Source organism: Drosophila subpulchrella, chromosome 2R, assembly GCF_014743375.2.
Source record: "Drosophila subpulchrella strain 33 F10 #4 breed RU33 chromosome 2R, RU_Dsub_v1.1 Primary Assembly, whole genome shotgun sequence".
In the NCBI taxonomy this organism is placed as follows: domain Eukaryota; kingdom Metazoa; phylum Arthropoda; class Insecta; order Diptera; family Drosophilidae; genus Drosophila; species Drosophila subpulchrella.
The window spans coordinates 13,662,287-13,680,290 of record NC_050611.1 but is presented as its reverse complement, the minus strand read 5'-3'; the positions used below and the strand labels follow the sequence as shown (position 1 = coordinate 13,680,290).

Below are 18,004 nucleotides of genomic sequence, written 5' to 3'. Positions count from 1 at the left end.
AAGGGCAACCAACTTTGACCAATGCTTTCCGCATTTGGCTACCATTCCATGGGTTTACCTTTATCTGTCAGCTTTACCGGTGTTTTTTTCTCCCCCCCCATTCACAATATATACTTTTACTCGAACATATTATATTATACGCAGCCATGTGTAACACTTCCTGCGCTTTTGTCGCCAGTCCAGAAATTATCCGCATTAAAAATTTGTCGCATTCTGTGTGCGGAATTCCATGCAAAGGATGCCCAAAGGTCCAGCCAAGGTTTCCGATACGAGTGATTGTTCTGCGGAAGCCCCATCTCCTCTCCATTATGCCGTTTGCATTTAAACTTCAATGCCTGGCAGGGATTCCAGAACATATTTTATGCCCACAGACCGGAACTTTAACATGGAAACAAACTCTAAATGGCCGGCGGACGACGAGGAAACTATGTTTACTATGTTTCACATAGTGTAATCTCTTCTTGTTTTTTGGCTCTCTAGATTTGTTTCCATCTGAGAGTAAGCATTTCAATGGAAATGGAGATATAAAACGTCTGGGATGTCTGAAAAGTGCTGGTAAGGCCAATAAAAGACAGGACTCTGAATGGAATGCTAAGGCTCTTCGAATAATTAAAAGTTATCTTTAAAGCCGAGGAACTGCTACTGTTGAATGAAAGTGCACTTTAAATAGCTTTCGTTTTCAACACCTAATGCATCCGATTAATAGCACTTCAATTGGTAGCAGGAATTATTCAGTAAGCTTAAGATATTAGAAAATGTTTAAAGTACTTACCTCTGGCTTAATAAAAGTATTGATGTGGGGGCTTTTTACATTTTCCAAAGCAAGCAACAACAAAAATGGAATTATTTTTGCCAAAGTTGCTTATCCTTGAAAGTGAAAACTACTCGCAAAGTAGTTTTTATCGAGCACAATAAATCCGGAAAAGTAGCCCCAGTCAGCAGAAAAAATCGAATTTTATTGTTTTGATAAAAAGTAATTTTCACACATTTATCCATTTATTTATTTCTCTTTTGTTTCTTTTTTTTAAATTACACATTACAATTTTCAATTGATTCCTGTGGACACAACGTAAATTTAAATTGAATAAAATTCAGGTTTCGATTACCTCTTTGAATAGTGCAGCAAATTGTGCTTGTTCATTGATGCAGCTTAAATACAAAAAAAGGTAAAAACTCTTTTCATGTGCCTAGGGTGAACATTTATTCAATTGCTAATTGATTTAATTGAGATTCAATTACAGTACATTTTAGTTGCTCCCTAATAACCCAAAGTGGTTTTCGTGTGACATTCACAAGGATACTGCTATGGAAAATATATTATATCTATTTGCCTAGATCAGATCTATGATGCAATTCGTTGATCGTCCGCTGACTGAGGTGAGGATAAGGTTATCTAAGACTGCAGATCGGCCTTTGAGGCCCTCTCCAGGATTTGGCTCATACATTGGCTATTGGTCTAGGAACAACTAGCGGCTGGTAATAGACATTCAAGGTGAGTTGCTCTACGACAATGTGGGCTCGAAAAATACACAACTCTCAGGATCTACGGTTATAGAGATAAAACCCCACGGTACAACCATCATCCAAATCGGTCGCTTCAAGTGCCGTCATCAAAACGTTTTCCAAAAATACTCCGGCTAGCCATATAAACTCGTACAAATTCCCTATATACATCTCAATTCACACAGTTCTTTCGTTGGGGGTACTGACTCCCTTTAGCAGGACAACTCCGTGGATATCCTGGCGGCATCGCTTCTCGCCGAGTACTCGCTGTCCTTGGGCTCCCGTCCGGTGATATCCACCAATGAATTGGGATCCATGTTCGACAGCTTGTCCAAATCATCATCGTTCATATAGTTGGGCTGCAGTTTGCTCACCAGCTGCCTCAACCGCTGAGCATCCAGCGATGTGCGACGCAGATTGGCATTATAGTCGCTGGGCTATGGGGCAAATGGAAAATGGAAAAGTATATGGATTTGGATTTGAAAGAGGTAAAGAGGTAAAGCCGGGATAAAGGGGCAAAGCAACTCACATCGCGCCACTGCTCGCCGGGGAAGACGGCAATCAATTCGGCATTCGGCTCCAGAGTGCTGAAGTACTCCTCATCGTCGACCTCGGTGCCATCGCAATCCAGGTGAATCGCCGGCTGAGCCCGCTCAAATTTCACCGACACCTTCACCCGCAACTCCGACAGCGTGGTGGCCACAACAGCCTTGCGGATGTTCCTCGTGATGTCCTTGATCTGGAATGGAGGCGACGGATTACTAGGAATTTTACGCCGAATTCACGCTCTGTATTGACATGCCGGAAATTGCAAAGCTGTGATACAGAAGGCTTAACTAGTACACTGGCAAAAAAAAGCTGGTTTAAATTGTTCAATTTTATGTTCCATTTGTTTACTAACTTTTTGTATATTCATTAGGCAAAATAGAGTTACCTGTGTTAGTAACAGAGATAGACCTTGCCTTTCCGTCCATCTGTCCGTTTCTAATCAAACTATTCTCTCAGTTCTAAGGCTATCGGTGTGAAACCTTCCCAAAAGTCTTATTTCTGTTGCATGTAGTATATAAGCCGGATCGGACAACTATATCATATAGCTTCCACAGGAATGATCAAATAAATATTCTTAAAAAATGGGAATATCATTTTAAAAATTCGGACGACTTTATCATATAGCTCCCATTGGAGCGATCATTTATGTCAAAATAATACAAAGACCCTTACTTTTCGTTTTCGGTAAACATATACGGTGGTAAATTAAAATGGAACATTATCTTAGAGCAGTTCTTGAAATATTTTAATTTTTCCAGTGTAAAAACATCTTTTGAAAAGGAATTACCAAAAGAATTTTTAACAAATTCCTAGTCAATGCCGTAGTATTTTCAACTAAAATACTTTTCAATATTATGTTATGAAGAAATGGCATAGTGCCCAAAATAGGTAAGCTCAAAACCAAACAGGCTTACCTTGGAAATCGCTTTAAATCGCTCGTTAAAGCTAAACTTAATGACTGTTATTTCATCGATGCGAAAGCTAAAGCCCTCAGCCAAATGTTTACTTAGCAGAAAATGTTTGTCATAGTCAATTGTTAGGCCCTCGCACATTTTGTCCATTAAGCTATAGCAACACAACGAAACACAAAAGCCCCAAACATTTGTTTGCTTTAATTTGCGAAAGGACCCGCAAGGCAGACACCCATTCCACGCAGCTGTCAATAAAAACAATATGAAGTTAACGAAGCGCGGCGACAAAGATATGACTAAGGATACGAAAAGACGCAGGTTAATTGTGATGGTGATAGGATAGGTAGATGGAGACGGAACTCAGGGCCAGCGGCAGCAACTAATCAATTTATCATTTGCCATAACAATAAACCCAACGAACAAAGGGAAGGTCAAGGCACAAGTCGACCCAGGCAAACGATTATATTTTTCTACCTTTCCTCTGTTATTTTTTGTTTTGCTGGCTGGAGTCGAGCCTCCTGTTGGGCCTAAAAGATTGCTACTGAAATATTTAAAGCATATTGCTGTCGATTCCAAACAGGCTTTCAAGGCCAGGTTTGGATATGGATGGACATGGGTCAGGCGAAAGGTGAAATGAGGCAAGGATGGAATGGACAATTGAAAGGGAGAGCTGTGTCGAAAAGTTGCCAACGCCTCCTTTGTGCCACTTTTTGGCATTATAGTACGTATACGCCCCGAGTGCCAGTGGGAATATTCTGATAAATTGCGAAAGGGGTGGAGCGTGACTTGTTTTGACAGATCTGCAGGTGTCTCCGCCTGACAGGCGACTGTCAAGCGGTCTGTGGTCATTTAATCGCCTCATTCAAAGCGGCGTCATCAGCCACCAAAGAGTCCTTATTCTCTCCTTATAGCCCATCAATCAATCCCCCGGCCAGCAGAGTGCTAAACCAATTATACGATGCTTAGGGAATCCATCAAATGGCCAATGCCATTTCGTCTGGCAGGAGTCTGGTGTTCCAGCCATGGCAATGAAAATTTATCCAGCATTTAATGCGAATTTCAATGGGCCGTTAAAGCCAGTGGATATGTTTCTACTTTTCTTGCTAAACACTGGTGTTTTTATATCCTTTGTGAGATTCTCCGGCCACGCACAAACTATTCAATCGCGCACCCCTGCCACGAAGTCTGTGCCAAATGCCAATGGCCTGCGGCTTTGTTTGCTTTATGCCACTTTTTCGCCTTTGTTGGCCCTCTCCGAAAGTCATTATAACTTGGCTTTCTTAGCTGAACCATGTATATTCCCGCTCTTCGAGTGGCCGCAGTTGAACTCTGACTTTTTGGTCAATCCCTTCGATTGGCTGCCCTGGCAAATTTAAGTGATATCATCTTGATGCACTTAGTGTCTCGGCCTGATTTGCGGTTTCATTTCGGCTGTCCCGTGAGCAGGTAAATATTTACCCCCATTGCGGTTGAGTTTTGCGGAGAATTTGCCCTCGCATTTTTGTTTGCCAGCGTCCGGCGTCAATATTGCCCCTGTAAATTCCTCGTTTGCATAGCATCATTAGAACCGGCGACAAACAAGCCGGGAGCGTGACAAGGACAATGCGCAGGACTCGCAGTTTGCAGTCATGAATTCGCCATGAGACATCTGAGATCTGTGTGTGCCAACTAGGGGCTGCTCGGGAATATGTTGTTCAAATAGCACTTAGGGTCGGTCAGGAAATGCAAATTACGGAGAATGCCAGCAATTATAGAATCCAAATTGTTGTCCCCCAATGGCGGAAACCCGATTTTGGGCTAGGTAATGGAAGCCGCAGTAATTTCCAAAGGCCCAAGGTCAGGGCACCCAAATTGCTTTTGATCGGCCTGCGGTGTCTATTGTCCAGCTCTTGTTGCCTGGCTGCCTGTTCTCGCTTCACGGCATTTATCGAAGACATTGGGGCACTAATTTCCCCTGATTGTCATCGAAATGCCATAGCAACACATTATTATAGGCACTGAGAAAAAAATATAGAATAAAATATAATTATGTAAACAAAAATTCAGTTCACGTTTTCTATATTTAAGACCTGGTTCCTATGCGTTTGAAGATACTACAAAAATAAATTCTATTTTAATATATTATGTTAATATATTTCAAAGATTTCTATGTAAGATTGTCATCGGAATGCCATAGCTACGCATTAATACAGGCACTGAGAAAAAACATAAGAGAACAATTTCAAGTTTTCTATTTTTAAGACCCGGTCCCCATGCGTATCAATTTTATTTTAATTTTTATTATTATTCCTAAGATATTCATGTAAGTGACGAAAATTACCCAAAATAAATCTAATTTACTTTAACCACATTTAAACACGCTAACCTTCAATTATTCCGTAACCTTCTTTTATAAGCAATAATAAAATTATTACATACCTCGTTATGGGCCAGTTTTGGATTATTATTTTTTTTATGTTCGTTCATAATGGTAAAAAAATAAATAGTTGGTTCGAAACTAGAAACTTATATAGAAAGTTTACGGTAATATCTTTCGTTATACATAGGGATATCGGTATATAAAATTTCAAGGTACAAATTTTTCTTAGTGTGCTGTTTTGTTCTGTGGAAATCATCATTTATTCGAACTCCATGGGCCATGATGTGTTCTTGACAGCATTCAAGATCGTCATCATTCCACACTTACACGTACTTATTAGCTTGCTTATTACAGAGGACAGCGGGTGTTGTTAAGTTGCACGCTTGCCTGGACATGAATAATGCGCGTTTATTTGGCTTAATGCGCAACGTGGCGTATACGCAATGTCTCAGTCTGCGTCTCAGCAAGGAGTATTCTGCAAAATGTTTACTTCTCGTGTTTGTTTGTTTGTTTTCTTGCTTGCTGCTGCTGCTCGAAGTGGCATGTCTGCTGGTAATTTAATTTCCGACCCTACCTTTCTTGGAAATCCCTCCATTTGGGTGGCTCAGACTTTCCCTAAGGGCTATTTGCATTCCCCTAAAATTCACAGAAAGGTGGACCCCGTAGGTGGACGCCGAACAACTGTGACATGAAAAACGCATTTGCGCGTTAACCCAGCGGAGGAAAAAGGGAAGGGGCGTTTGCCCCATCCAATGAGATTTGTTTTACTGGAATTTAATTTCCTGCTAAGACCAGAGATGTGCTGGGCTACCACAGAGTTTCCTTGGGGCAAAAAGAAACCTACAACCAATGTATAATAAACTAAATGCAATCAAGGACGTAATGTAAAAATTGCACACCTGTTTTGAACTTTAAACTTTAAAGGGAATTCAAATCAATAATAACTTTCTAGAAAACCCAAAACTAGAACACATACAGTGTATGTAAACTTAAAACAAATTATTAAACCGTCTTAAAATAGGTATATCTGTAAATAAGAACTATCCACCATATTTTAATTGCCCTCTGCTTTCATTTGCCACTTAGGCGAAATGCACAACTTTTTGTGAAGGCAATATTAAAAACCAATCACTGAGCTCCAAAGAAAATCATTTTCATTTAGATGATTGAAGGACCTCTAAGGACCATAGGCATACCAAAGCTTACATAAATTCCCCACCGTGCGTTAGCATACTAATAGCTGAAGGATTATCACCCCTTAGCTTAATTCCCACTCGCATTCATTTTCTTGTGCAATTAGTCAAATAGATTACATCTACAGGCATTTCAGAGTTTTTAATGAGGGACTTAGCAGGTTCCTAGAACACTCGATAAGAAGGAGAGCCGCGTGGCATGGCAGACAAGAGACAGGATTATTAATTAGCCGAGATGCGCATGAATTACTCAACCGTCATCAGTCGGAAACGCCACTGACAAATGACATCAAGCTGTCAATTAATTGCTCTCGCCTGGCAAATTTACAGCCACTTGATAGCTCGCCGATTTTATCATCCATTCACAAGACCAGATGCCGATCTTTTGGCCCGCATATATTGTTATGGCGGTGGCTTTAATGCCGTTAGCACACAATAAATCGATTAGGGTGTGCAGATGGCGTGGCCAAGAAGCCTCGTTATCGTTATCGCCGCCCACAGGAGCCACGGCTTAGATGTGGGCGTGGCACTGGAGGTCATTGGCAACTTGGCGGGCTGATTGGCCAGTCGGCCGGCCCACAATGATATACGAGCCACTTTGGCGCCCGCATGCGGATGCTACTATTTTATCCAGCTGAACAGTTTGAACATTTTAATTAAATTTCAATTGTTGACCAGCCACACAGCAAAAAACGTGTTTTAGAAGGTTGCACGTGACTGGCGTATTTAATATGAATTTTTACACTACGATATTTATAAACTTGGTCAAGCTGAGTGCAAGTCATTTAAAAATTTAATTTCATAAATTTAGTAAACTGTTCGTTTCATATTTAATTTTCTTGAAAATATCTAATGATTTAAGCATGGAAAATTCAGGTTTGTAAATTGATTTACAAGATTTTTTATGAAAACATGTTGTAAACCAATAAAACCAAATACCACAAATAAGCTAAGCAAACTCAAATGTATTTCCAAGCCAAATGTATTTGTAAAGCTTCGAAGTTATTGACCAATCAATCAACCAATTAACCAGACTCCAAAACGAAAACTTCTATGACTTATGAAAGAAAACTGACAAGCGCAGAATTTCATAAACAAAGTTGAATATGGAGATTTTCACTTCGTAGGCCTTTTGATTGATGTACACAGAGAAAATAATCTTCTAGGAAAACGTTCATAAAAATAAGTCTAAAATGAATTTTCTTGCATCAAGAAAAAACGTTCTTAAATTCAAAACACCAAAAAAATTGATTTTGATCAAAGAATAATTTTTCTTGATTGTAAAATATTCCTTAATGATTAAAAACATTAAAAATTAAGAATTTTATCTGTTCAAAAATTTAAATAGTGCAGTCTTGAGTTCAAACCCACTAGCTGCACTGTCCTAATTAAGTTTTTAAAACTGAACCCGTTCTGTTAAGAACAAAAAGTTCTTAAATCAAGAATTTCATACTTGAATTCAGAGCCCGTTTTTTTTGCTTAAAAAATAAAGCTACATATCTGTGACCTTAATAAATTTGGTTCTGTGCACTGATTGGCTACAGCAACACAATCCTTATAGTCAAATAGAGTTTGGGATGGTGAGAGGAGAAAAAAACATCTCCGTTTTCCGGGAATTTTTCCCGCACCAGCTTTGGCAGTGGATTGAAAAGTTGGGCGAATGCTTAAAGGGCGAATAAAGCACCGGCGGCAACACTTCAACAGCAGTGCCGATGTCGATGATGCCACTCAGCGCCGAAGGCTTTGAAGTGGCCGTTCCGACGGGTAACCCTTCACTTTGTTCGCCCTGACCGTCAAACTTTTTCCCTCAATTTTCTGCGTTTTTTACTCATTTTGGTTTTTTTTTACCTTTTGTATTACGAGCGTAACAAGCGTTACAATAGCGCCGCAGTAATCACTTAACGAAATGCTGGCCCAGTTAACAGTGGGCAGGCAGCGTGGCCAAATGCCACAAAGGATGTGCACGTGGAATACCCACCTTGAAGGGTTTGCTGTTGTCCAGCTGGGCGAAGTCCTCGTCGGCGGTGGTGGGCGAGGGGGTGGGCGTGGAGCTGCTATGCGGCGATAAGGCCAACTCCAAGGTGATGCTGTCCGCCGCATCGTCCACATCGGCATCCAAGTCGATGTCCTCGCAATCCGCATCTAACTCGGCCGTTCGTGTTAGGGTTCTTTGTCTGGGCGGTGGAGGAGCCACTGTTCTGGTGTCAGGATCACCATCTTCAGGACCCACTAATGCTCCTGCTCCTGCTGCTGCTGCTGCTCCATCCTCCTCCTCCTTCTCCTTGGCACCCTGTGGCATTCCATCCTGCCTTGTCTCCGCATTCATCTCTGCCATCTATTATGCTCGTCTCGAAAGTTTGCACGTCTTGTCTGGACTCCTTGCTGCACTAGTTTTAAAGGCATGGTCGAGAGATTTATGACAAGCGAAACAAATTTAAACGATAATTGAAATATTCTGTTTGGCATCCGGTGCTGCTGCAAAGCCGCTGAAGCAAGCATAATAAAAGCAGCCAGACTTTGTGTTATTGTTATTTCAGATATGTATGTTGTTTGCATTGAACGGCAAATTTTATAACGAAATCCTTGTGTGGCATTCGTTTGGGCTTTGATTTAAAAAAGTTTTTCAATTGCCAAGATAGAGAAATTGCTTTTGACCAAAATGGGGTCCAAACTTTAGTTGACTGAACATTGATTTGTTAAATGGTTTAAGAAGAATTTCTTTTAAAGTAAATACAAATAATGCGGTCAATGCACTTTATATACAGTTGTCATCGTTTACTAATGAAGGTTAAGGATTTATTTACTCTTATTTATTTGTCTTAATTGTTCTCATTCCTACTGTTTTAATTGTGTTATTTCCCATTACGTTGTTTAAACCTTTTTTTTCTAGTACCCTTTACATAAAGGGCAAAAATTAAAAAAAAATGGTGTGTCTAATTTAACTTTTAGCTTGTGGTTTTTTGTTATTTTAGCATAATCGATTTGTTTGTTACACATTTTAATAGTGTTTACTGTTTACATTGTGTTATTTTAACTTGTGCTCTAGTACTCTGAATGTTTTAAGTGCCATTGTAAAAAATTACATATAATATTTTTGTCTTTGCGTATTGTTTTTTTAAACATATTTTAAGCACTTGCTACCTTTTGTTTAATTATTCTGTAATAATTACATTTAATATGCATTACAAGCACCCCTTTTTTTAACAGTTTTTTTTTGCTTGTATTCACTGAACTATTTTTTTCCATTACCTTTCACCTTAACTCTTGAAAACTGAATTCTTCACATTTTCCGGCCAGGCTCGACCATCGAGTTGCCGATAATTATGGTACGCGATTTGGGTTCGGATCGCGAGCGGCCACTTCACAGCAGCCAAGTGCAACAAAAGCCGGCCGAACTTGGAATAAATTGCCAGACGTCTGTGCGTGCTGTATTTAAACAAGTCAGGACTCGTCGCATTCGCCGACAGCCTCGGCCAGCGCAAAGACACACAGAGCAAAGTCAGGAGGTCCTGCAAACACACACAGCAAAGCCTAACCTTCGCCGAGCTTTGGCCGTGAGAGCAGGACCCGAAAAGCGTAGAGAGAGGATTCTGTTAAGATGCTGTTAGCCAGTTATCCTGTTGGCCAGTTAGCCAGTTAACCAGCCAGGGCGTGCCGGGCCCAAAACTTGGGCTCTTTGGGGGAAAGAAGAAAAAGAAAATCCTGGTCTGGGATCGGAATGGGACGGGACTCTATGACCTGTGAAGTGGGAAAAGTTTACTGGAGCAGCTGCAAATAGTTCTACTTAGGCGGGACCGCAAAAAACCCACGACAAACATCACTGTGCATAGGCAAAAAGGCGGGTCGTGCTGGCAAATATAAATATATTTCAAGCCTGAACTTTCGGGGCGCGTAAGGGCAAAGTTTAAAAATGCAATAAAATAAAGTTGGCAATAAAGTTGGCCCGAAACTCCGGCGGGCAGCTGAAAAATGTCACTTCGGCATAATGAGACGACTACTGCTGGGCTGCATAATTAAAATGCCGAGTTCGGGGCAAAAGTTTCAACACAAGGTGCATTGCCTTTGAGGGCAAGACAAAAGCCGAGATTTATTGGCATTTGCATTGCGGAATGTTTTGGGAAATTGAATGTTTAAAATTCATGAAATTCCCTTGCTGCATACTGATCGAATTTGTTCGCTTTGGGGGACAAACAAAACCACACAGCCAGATTTTTCAACTGAGCTGGGCTTAAAATGCACAAATATTGCGCATACGCCGTGTGAGCCAAGGTTAATTTGATTGACGGTGGCGGGAATGCCAGCATTCAACATCGATTGCCAACGTGCAGTCACGTGATGGATAATAATATATGTTTTTTGCCAACTTATCTTCTTTATGCGTTTAAGCCCTGCATTTCAATTGTCATGCCACGCACGGTGTGAATATTTTGGCGGCAAGGCCTGTGGGCTTTTGCATAGCTCATCTGTTTATTCGCCCTGCTGGGCCATCATTTCCGCCCGCCATTTTCCATTTCACATTTCCCATATTCCCCTCCGGCGGTGGGTCAAATAATTTATGGGCCGCGGTCCGCTAATTGCGCATTGGAGCGCGGCGCGAACAACTTTTCGCATATGCAGCAGTTGCAGCATTTGCAGCATTTGCCGTGGAGCCCCAGCATAGCCCCATCAATTTAAATGCATAGACGGTGTTGCAAATTGAAATTTATGCGTCTGGGCAGCAAGGTGAATTCCCTTCATCATCAGCTGCCATGTTTAATTGCGATGCATGACCTTCGCAGTATGGGCAGTTCGGTTAGATTAATTAACTCACATGTCGTCGCAAAGGTCACGCTTGTCGCATGTGGCGATGATTAATGGCCCCCGATCCTGGCCCGGACCTTTGGTATATGGAAATGGCCATGGACATAGATATGGTGGCACTTGTTCGACCAAAAAACTCGTCAAAACTCACACACAAGCGGTGCGGATAAATGCCAAATATTTGCGCCTGCTGTCAGCAAACTAAATGAAATTAAATGGAAAAAAATGGCATTTCGATGCGGGCCGAAAAAAGAGAAATGGCAAACATTTTAATTAAATTAAAATAAATGCGAAATGGAAAATAATGAAAGAAAACAAGCACTGACGTTGGCCTGGCTGGAATGTATGTAACGAGCAATTACATTGCCCCTTAATGGCATACTTAATTATTTTGTATGTCGAAGGGGTTTGTATTGCTACTAGCTATATATGTGCCCATGAATGAATGAATATGTGCGGGTGTGGCTATAATTGGTTTAATGGTTAACAAACCTGTGCGTACTTGCACTCACACTTTATGGCCTAATAGGGCGACTCGGCATCAAACATGCAGTACAGTGTACAGTCGAACTGCTGCTCGACCTGCTGACATTCGCCGGGTCGCTCCGCCAGGATGCCCTTCTCCGCGAGGCAATCCCGAACGCAGGGGGTGCCCCAAGGATGCGCCAGCTCGTCCTGCAGCTGCTGCAAGCCAACTACCATCTCCTGCTGTTCCTGCGGAAGGTCATTCGCCCGAATGGCCAGCAGCGCCAGCAGCTGCATCACGATAAACAAAACGGTTAATTTCATATTTGTGTTTGCCAAACTTACTTAAATTTTCATCACTGACAGCTGGCTCTCAGTCTGGGGGCTTACTGCACTCAAAATAAATATACTCACTGCTATCAGTTAATTAAGTGAAGAAATTATTATGTACACATCGTAAAAGATTGGGTATCCAGAGGTTAATCTGTTGTAAGCGGCAGAACTGTAACTTTTCATAAGTAACAATATTTTTACTGCATCCATTAAAATACTGCATACTAATCATATTACCTTATTGAAATAAATATTAAGAAACATATATTATACACAGAGAGAAATATTCAAGTACATTGTTCTTGAATTGAGAAATTTCGTTCTTAAGAACCGTTTAAGTGCATTTTGATATCAATGTTCTCAATACTAGAACGAAATGGTGAGGAGAGAAAATTTAAGTTGAGTTTATTTATCATCTTTTTTATACACTACTGACTGGAGTAATGGTTTATTTTTTGAGATATAATATGTAAATAAATGAAAATATTTTTAGCATCAAAAAATTCGTTCTATTTTTAAGAACATTTTCAACTCAGATGAGAACGTCAGAATTTTGTCTGTGTAGTATTAGTATTAGAACTATAAGTTTTAGTACGTTTTATAGTACTATGATAGTATCACTATTTTCCTTATGTAATACCTAATTAAATCTGCCTTATAATGTTAAATGTTTAATTTATTCAGATATAATATATTTTGAATTCAGATATAATTCTTTAGAATTATAAGATTTAGTATATATTTTAGTATATTCCTGAGGCACCATCCCAAAGTATTAGCATTGCCCTTTTGTTATAATACATTAATATAGAATTATAGTAAATAAAACAAACTTTGAGCACTTCACTTGTGTAATACCTAATTTAGTCTGCCTTCTAATATTAAATGTTTAATTAATTCAGTTGTATTTTGTCTTTGATTATAATTGAGAACTTTGATTTGCTTACTGAAGGTTAATGTACAATATTTGAAAGTAGTATATCTTCCATTTGACACCCTAATCAAATGGTTTCCTATAATTACGTTTTGATGATGATTTTTTGTTTGGTGTAGGTGCGCGTACCCATATCCGCACCCGTAATGACTTCCGGGTGGCGAAAGCAAACATCCAAATGAGGCAATCTAAGCACCAGTTTGCGGCTGCCAGCGGCTCTAACTGCACAATTATGGACCGCCCTCGCCGCCCACAGAACCCGCCAATTTCCCCGCCCTCGCACACACACATATATGTATATATGGGTGGGCGAAAAGTGCCACGGGGCGCATTAGTAATGCCCATTGCGGCATCTATTACACAGCGCTTGTTTATGTGTAGCACACACATGCTTTCGAATAAAAATCAACAGCCTGCGGCAGCAGCAGCCCCTTTTCCTAAGGACATTCTGGCCCCTCGCTACCCCATCCTTGACATTTATTTGGGGGAAATGTGGGTAAAAAGTAAAATAAAGAAAAATTGTAGAGAATTACGTCCTCGTTGGGGAGAAAAGCGACTCGTTAGCCGAGTCAAGCAAGACTTAGACTTCTCTTCACCCGATATGTTGTTTGCCCAGCCACGCCCCCTGCCCCTTTTCCGCCTTTTTGCTGTGAGACGTTTGACATTTGGGCTCAGAGGATGGAGTGTTTGTTTGTGTGAGCATGCAACAAGCTTCAAATAACGGATTGGGGAATATTGACGATGAAAGAACGGCTGTGAAATCTGATTTCATTTCCACTGAAATCCACTATAGATAGTTAGACAAAGCTAGAATCAAGTTATTGTAGAACTTAAAAAATTTCATTTATTTTTCCAATGAACTGGGAATAGGAATGAACCCCTAATACTAATATCAAATTTTTCATCCGGTGATACAACGACTTAAAAAATCTGAGCTAAATGCGAATAAGAACTAACAGTGATATGTACGATTTTAAATTTTAAATAAATGCAATGTATACACATTCTAAAAAAAATATACCGAATCGTTTTGATATTTTTTAAAAGGAACAAATAAAAACTTTTTATTAAAATGCACTTTTACTTAGAATTAGAATGCCAAATGCAAAAATTCTTAATTTAAATAAGAAACGAGAGTCTTGTTTCTTATTTAAATTAAGAATTTTTCGTTCTCAAACAATCAATCAAACCAATCTCATGTCGTACTTACTTGTACACAGAGAAAAAAAAGAAACAATACCCTTTTGATGTTGTCTCCTCAATTTTCACATATAACCTTTTACATATCAAACTGATACGAATTCATATCAATATGATACGGATTCATATCAACATTTCTAATTGATATGATTTTCCACCATATTAATATAAAATCGTATTAATTTGATACGTTTTTCATATCAAACGTAACATCGAAAAGTCTTCGAAAAAAAGTATGACTGTGCTTTCGTATTTTTTGTGTATTTATGGTATTTAGTATGGTACTAGATAGTTTTTTGACTGACTTGCCGTGGTCACTCTAACATTCCACAAAAAGTGAAAGTGTACAAAAGTGAAACATTTACATATGTATGTACATATGCTGTTTTTTTTTGGCAAATGGTAAGTATCTCATTTCAATTTTACTTGATGTTTGTCTAATTCTAATATATTTATTTCTTGGACACTGTAACGTGCTTTTCGGTGGCTGACTACACACACTGCACTACACAAAGTCAAATGGCTGGCCAATATGCCGAACTGGGCAAGTTGGCGTCCAACCCTTCGCTGGGAAACTTCTATCGAGGACAGAAGAAGGACTTCCTGGCGCTGAGGCAAAGCTACAGGAGGTATCCGAGTACAGCGTGATCAGTCAATTATTGCTAAGTCCTGGAATTATTTTTATAATTGATCCGAAACATATAAAAAATAAATATTTACAGCGATCTTATGGGTTTTCAATATTTATTTGTTTATAAGATGCAAAAAAGTATAAGCAAAACTGATTAATATTGATTTTACAAATATCAATCTGATATGAAAGTACATCAGTTGGATATTAAAAAATACCACAATTTGGTCACAACTTTGATAAGTGCGCATATGAATCTGGTATGAAAAATACCAAATTGACATGTTCGAAAATATCAATGTCATGTTCGAAAATATGAATATGATATGGCAACATAGGGGATCAAAATTGATAAGCAAAAATACCCGATTGATGACCAGTTTTGGGTTTTTTATTTTCTCTGTGTACCTTTCAAAATTATTTTAACATTAAAATTTTTTTTTGGCGAAGGTCGACCTTTGGTAAATTTTGTTCTTGTATCATTAATTTAACACTTAACTAATTTTTTTTTGAGGGCGCCCGTTTCGTGTGTTTTTTCAGGATATGATTCAGTGCCAATGTGGCACTAATCGGTTTGATTTTAAAAAGTTGGCCATCGACCTCGGCGCAAGTAAAGTACTTGGTGCGATCCGGGAAACAGATCAGAGGATTTTCGCAATTGCGACAGGTGATCACATGTTTACCCGATAGAGCCCTTCTCTGTTTCTGCACCTTTCCTCTATTGGGTTTTCTCGAATTTGTGTTCGGCTCGCTTGATTGGTCTTGAAGCTCCTTACGAATTCTATCACTACTTGCACTCCTGCGAGTCGCGGAAATCGGAGCTTCTGATTCGGCTAATGAAGGCGGATCTTCACTTATTTCCATAGCCTCCACAATTTCTTCTGGTGGTGGTGACATTGGTCGATCTAAAGTCATATCACTAGAGATTTCATCGTTTTCCTCGGACACCCTAGGCTGAAAATGCTATTTAGAAGCGTTAGAAGTCGTAGCACAATATTATTCTATTATATGTACCGGAAACTGTTCATCGCTCATTGTGATTTATGACTTGTTTTCTTATTTGCTTCAGTATATGTATATATGTTACTCGGCCAAAAAATATAAGTGAGTGTGATTTTTTCGGTTTGAATCTGGCACCCAATTTTCAATGGCTCCTATGTTTAAAAAATTGAGAACTTGGTTGGTGAAACCTGTATTAACCTAATACTATTAAGGCTGGTGTTTGATTTTGCTAACTTTTAGTTTACATCGTTTTTATAATCTGTTGGATAAGGTAACACTATCAGAAAAAATAGCTTGTCAAATTAAGCACGAACGATTTCGAAAGTACGGTAATCCCGAATTTTTTTTGATTTCACAAAAGGATAATTTTAATGCAGTACGAACAGTTCAATGCTGAAATAAAAAATTTGAGAACACAGTTTGAAAAATACATTTATGTGTTTATGTAAGTTGAGATCACAGTTTGATTATTGATTAATATTTCGGTATTGAATTGTTCGTACTGCATTAAAATTATCCTTCTTGAAATCAACAAAATTCGGGCTTACCGTACTTTCGAATTTCGCTATTTTTTCTGATAGTGTAACCTTATCCAACAGATTATAAAAACGATGTAAACTAAAAGTTAGCAAAATCAAACACCAGCCTTAATAGTATTAGGTTAATACAGGTTTCACCAACCAAGTTCTCAATTTTTTAAACATAGGAGCCATTGAAAATTATGTGCCAGATTCAAACCGAAAAAATCACACTCACTTATATTTTTTGACCGAGTAACATATATACATATACTGAAGCAAATAAGAAAACAAGTCATAAAACACAATGAGCGATGAACAGTTTCCGGTACATATAATAGAATAATATTGTGCTACGACTTCTAACGCTTCTAAATAGCATTTTCAGCACAGGGTGTCCGAGGAAAACGATGAAATCTCTAGTGATATGACTTTAGATCGACCAATGTCACCACCACCAGAAGAAATTGTGGAGGCTATGGAAATAAGTGAAGATCCGCCTTCATTAGCCGAATCAGAAGCTCCGATTTCCGCGACTCGCAGGAGTGCAAGTAGTGATAGAATTCGTAAGGAGCTTCAAGACCAATCAAGCGAGCCGAACACAAATTCGAGAAAACCCAATAGAGGAAAGGTGCAGAAACAGAGAAGGGCTCTATCGGGTAAACATGTGATCACCTGTCGCAATTGCGAAAATCCTCTGATCTGTTTCCCGGATCGCACCAAGTACTTTACTTGCGCCGAGGTCGATGGCCAACTTTTTAAAATCAAACCGATTAGTGCCAAAGTGGCACTGAATGATATCCTACCCACGAAACGGGCGCCCTCAAAAAAGAATAGTTCCCGAAAAGATTAACCTTTATAAATGTTACAAGAACAAAATTTACCTAAGGTCGACCTTCGCCAAAAAAAAATTTAATGTTAAAATAATTTTGAGAGGTATACACATAAACAGTTAAAATATTTTAAAATAAATTGCATAGATCAAATAAATCATTTCTTAACTAAAAGTTTAAAAAAATATAACCGTAAAAAATATCATGGCTAGCAAGATGTCGAAGGTGTAGTGAAGAAAATTGTACGACGCAATTGATAAAGCTTTGATATTTTATTTTTATTTTTTAGGGAGAAAAACACAAAAGGACTCGCTACCTATTACAGAACATATTTAAAACCAGAAGGCATATTCATCGGCGGAGCCAGGAAGCAATTTTGTATATTACCGATATCGTTTTAAATGTGACCGCTTTATCTATCCTAACTTTTCTAACTATTCATGCCCGACTGTTCCCCTATAAGGCGCATCGTTTAACAAATATCAAAGAAAATAAAATAAATAAATAAAATTTTGATTGGTTTCGATTAAGTTGTAATTTTCTTCTTTTAATCGAAAGCACCGGAAACTTCAAAAGAAATGCGAATTCAAGTGTATGTGACAATTTCTTGGCCAAAACCATTCGCACATCAAAAGCAGTCAAAAGCAGACGACAAACGTGCGGTTTTAAGTTACATTTTTAATATTTTTCTGCGCTTTCCGCTCGACAATTTCGCCCTCATTTCTTTTGCCCAAGAAACGGAACCAAATAGGATTGTATTTGCCAAGAGCACA

The 18,004-nt window shown here is 39.1% G+C and overlaps 4 protein-coding genes across 9 annotated transcripts; 1 reads left to right on the top strand and 3 right to left on the bottom strand.

The window, feature by feature from the left end:
• Window positions 1–1,018: 1,018 nt before the first annotated feature.
• On the bottom strand, window positions 1,019–11,962 carry LOC119551544. Of its 3 annotated transcripts, none has more exons than XM_037860936.1 (4): window positions 11,828–11,962; window positions 8,494–8,897; window positions 2,033–2,242; window positions 1,019–1,940 (listed from the first exon to the last, which is right to left on the bottom strand). In XM_037860936.1, exons 2-4 carry the CDS (start codon window positions 8,848–8,850, stop codon window positions 1,716–1,718), a joined length of 792 nt encoding a protein of 263 aa, XP_037716864.1. In that variant the 5' UTR covers window positions 8,851–8,897; window positions 11,828–11,962; the 3' UTR covers window positions 1,019–1,715. The 3 variants fall into 3 exon arrangements, with proteins under 3 accessions (XP_037716864.1, XP_037716862.1, XP_037716863.1); XM_037860934.1 differs by lacking the exon at window positions 11,828–11,962 and adding an exon at window positions 9,765–9,921; XM_037860935.1 differs by lacking the exon at window positions 11,828–11,962 and adding an exon at window positions 9,765–9,918 and having other exon boundaries at window positions 8,494–8,902.
• Window positions 2,107–12,234, bottom strand: LOC119551545. 4 transcript variants are annotated; one of them, XM_037860937.1, is made up of 2 exons: window positions 11,828–12,231; window positions 2,107–2,242 (listed from the first exon to the last, which is right to left on the bottom strand). In XM_037860937.1, the coding sequence occupies exon 1, from the start codon at window positions 12,102–12,104 to the stop codon at window positions 11,838–11,840; it is 267 nt and encodes an 88-aa protein (XP_037716865.1). In that variant the 5' UTR covers window positions 12,105–12,231; the 3' UTR covers window positions 2,107–2,242; window positions 11,828–11,837. The 4 variants fall into 4 exon arrangements, with proteins under 4 accessions (XP_037716865.1, XP_037716866.1, XP_037716867.1 ...); XM_037860938.1 differs by lacking the exon at window positions 2,107–2,242 and adding an exon at window positions 8,764–8,897; XM_037860939.1 differs by lacking the exon at window positions 2,107–2,242 and adding an exon at window positions 8,767–8,902 and having other exon boundaries at window positions 11,818–12,234.
• Window positions 12,235–15,096: 2,862 nt separating this feature from the next.
• LOC119550887 lies at window positions 15,097–16,033 on the bottom strand. Its single transcript, XM_037859876.1, has 2 exons — window positions 15,893–16,033; window positions 15,097–15,841 (listed from the first exon to the last, which is right to left on the bottom strand). The coding sequence occupies exons 1-2, from the start codon at window positions 15,911–15,913 to the stop codon at window positions 15,377–15,379; spliced, it is 486 nt and encodes a 161-aa protein (XP_037715804.1). The 5' UTR covers window positions 15,914–16,033; the 3' UTR covers window positions 15,097–15,376.
• A 598-nt stretch (window positions 16,034–16,631) lies between these two features.
• Window positions 16,632–17,380, top strand: LOC119551308. The gene is made up of 2 exons (XM_037860602.1): window positions 16,632–16,726; window positions 16,778–17,380. The coding sequence occupies exons 1-2, from the start codon at window positions 16,706–16,708 to the stop codon at window positions 17,249–17,251; spliced, it is 495 nt and encodes a 164-aa protein (XP_037716530.1). The 5' UTR covers window positions 16,632–16,705; the 3' UTR covers window positions 17,252–17,380.
• Window positions 17,381–18,004: the final 624 nt, after the last annotated feature.

Coding starts and splice junctions, on each gene's coding strand:
- LOC119551545 (XM_037860939.1), bottom strand. CDS start 12,104: ATGAAATTAACCGTTTTGTTTATCGTGATGCAGCTGCTGGCGCTGCTG.
- LOC119550887 (XM_037859876.1), bottom strand. CDS start 15,913: ATGAGCGATGAACAGTTTCCG. Junction 15,842..15,892: donor TGAGCGATGAACAGTTTCCG/GTACATATAATA, acceptor GCTTCTAAATAG/CATTTTCAGCCTAGGGTGTC.
- LOC119551544 (XM_037860936.1), bottom strand. CDS start 8,850: ATGGCAGAGATGAATGCGGAGACAAGGCAGGATGGAATGCCACAGGGT. Junction 2,243..8,493: donor ACAACAGCAAACCCTTCAAG/GTGGGTATTCCA, acceptor CCTCCATTCCAG/ATCAAGGACATCACGAGGAA. Junction 1,941..2,032: donor CCGGCGAGCAGTGGCGCGAT/GTGAGTTGCTTT, acceptor TTTGCCCCATAG/CCCAGCGACTATAATGCCAA.
- LOC119551308 (XM_037860602.1), top strand. CDS start 16,706: ATGAGCGATGAACAGTTTCCG. Junction 16,727..16,777: donor TGAGCGATGAACAGTTTCCG/GTACATATAATA, acceptor GCTTCTAAATAG/CATTTTCAGCACAGGGTGTC.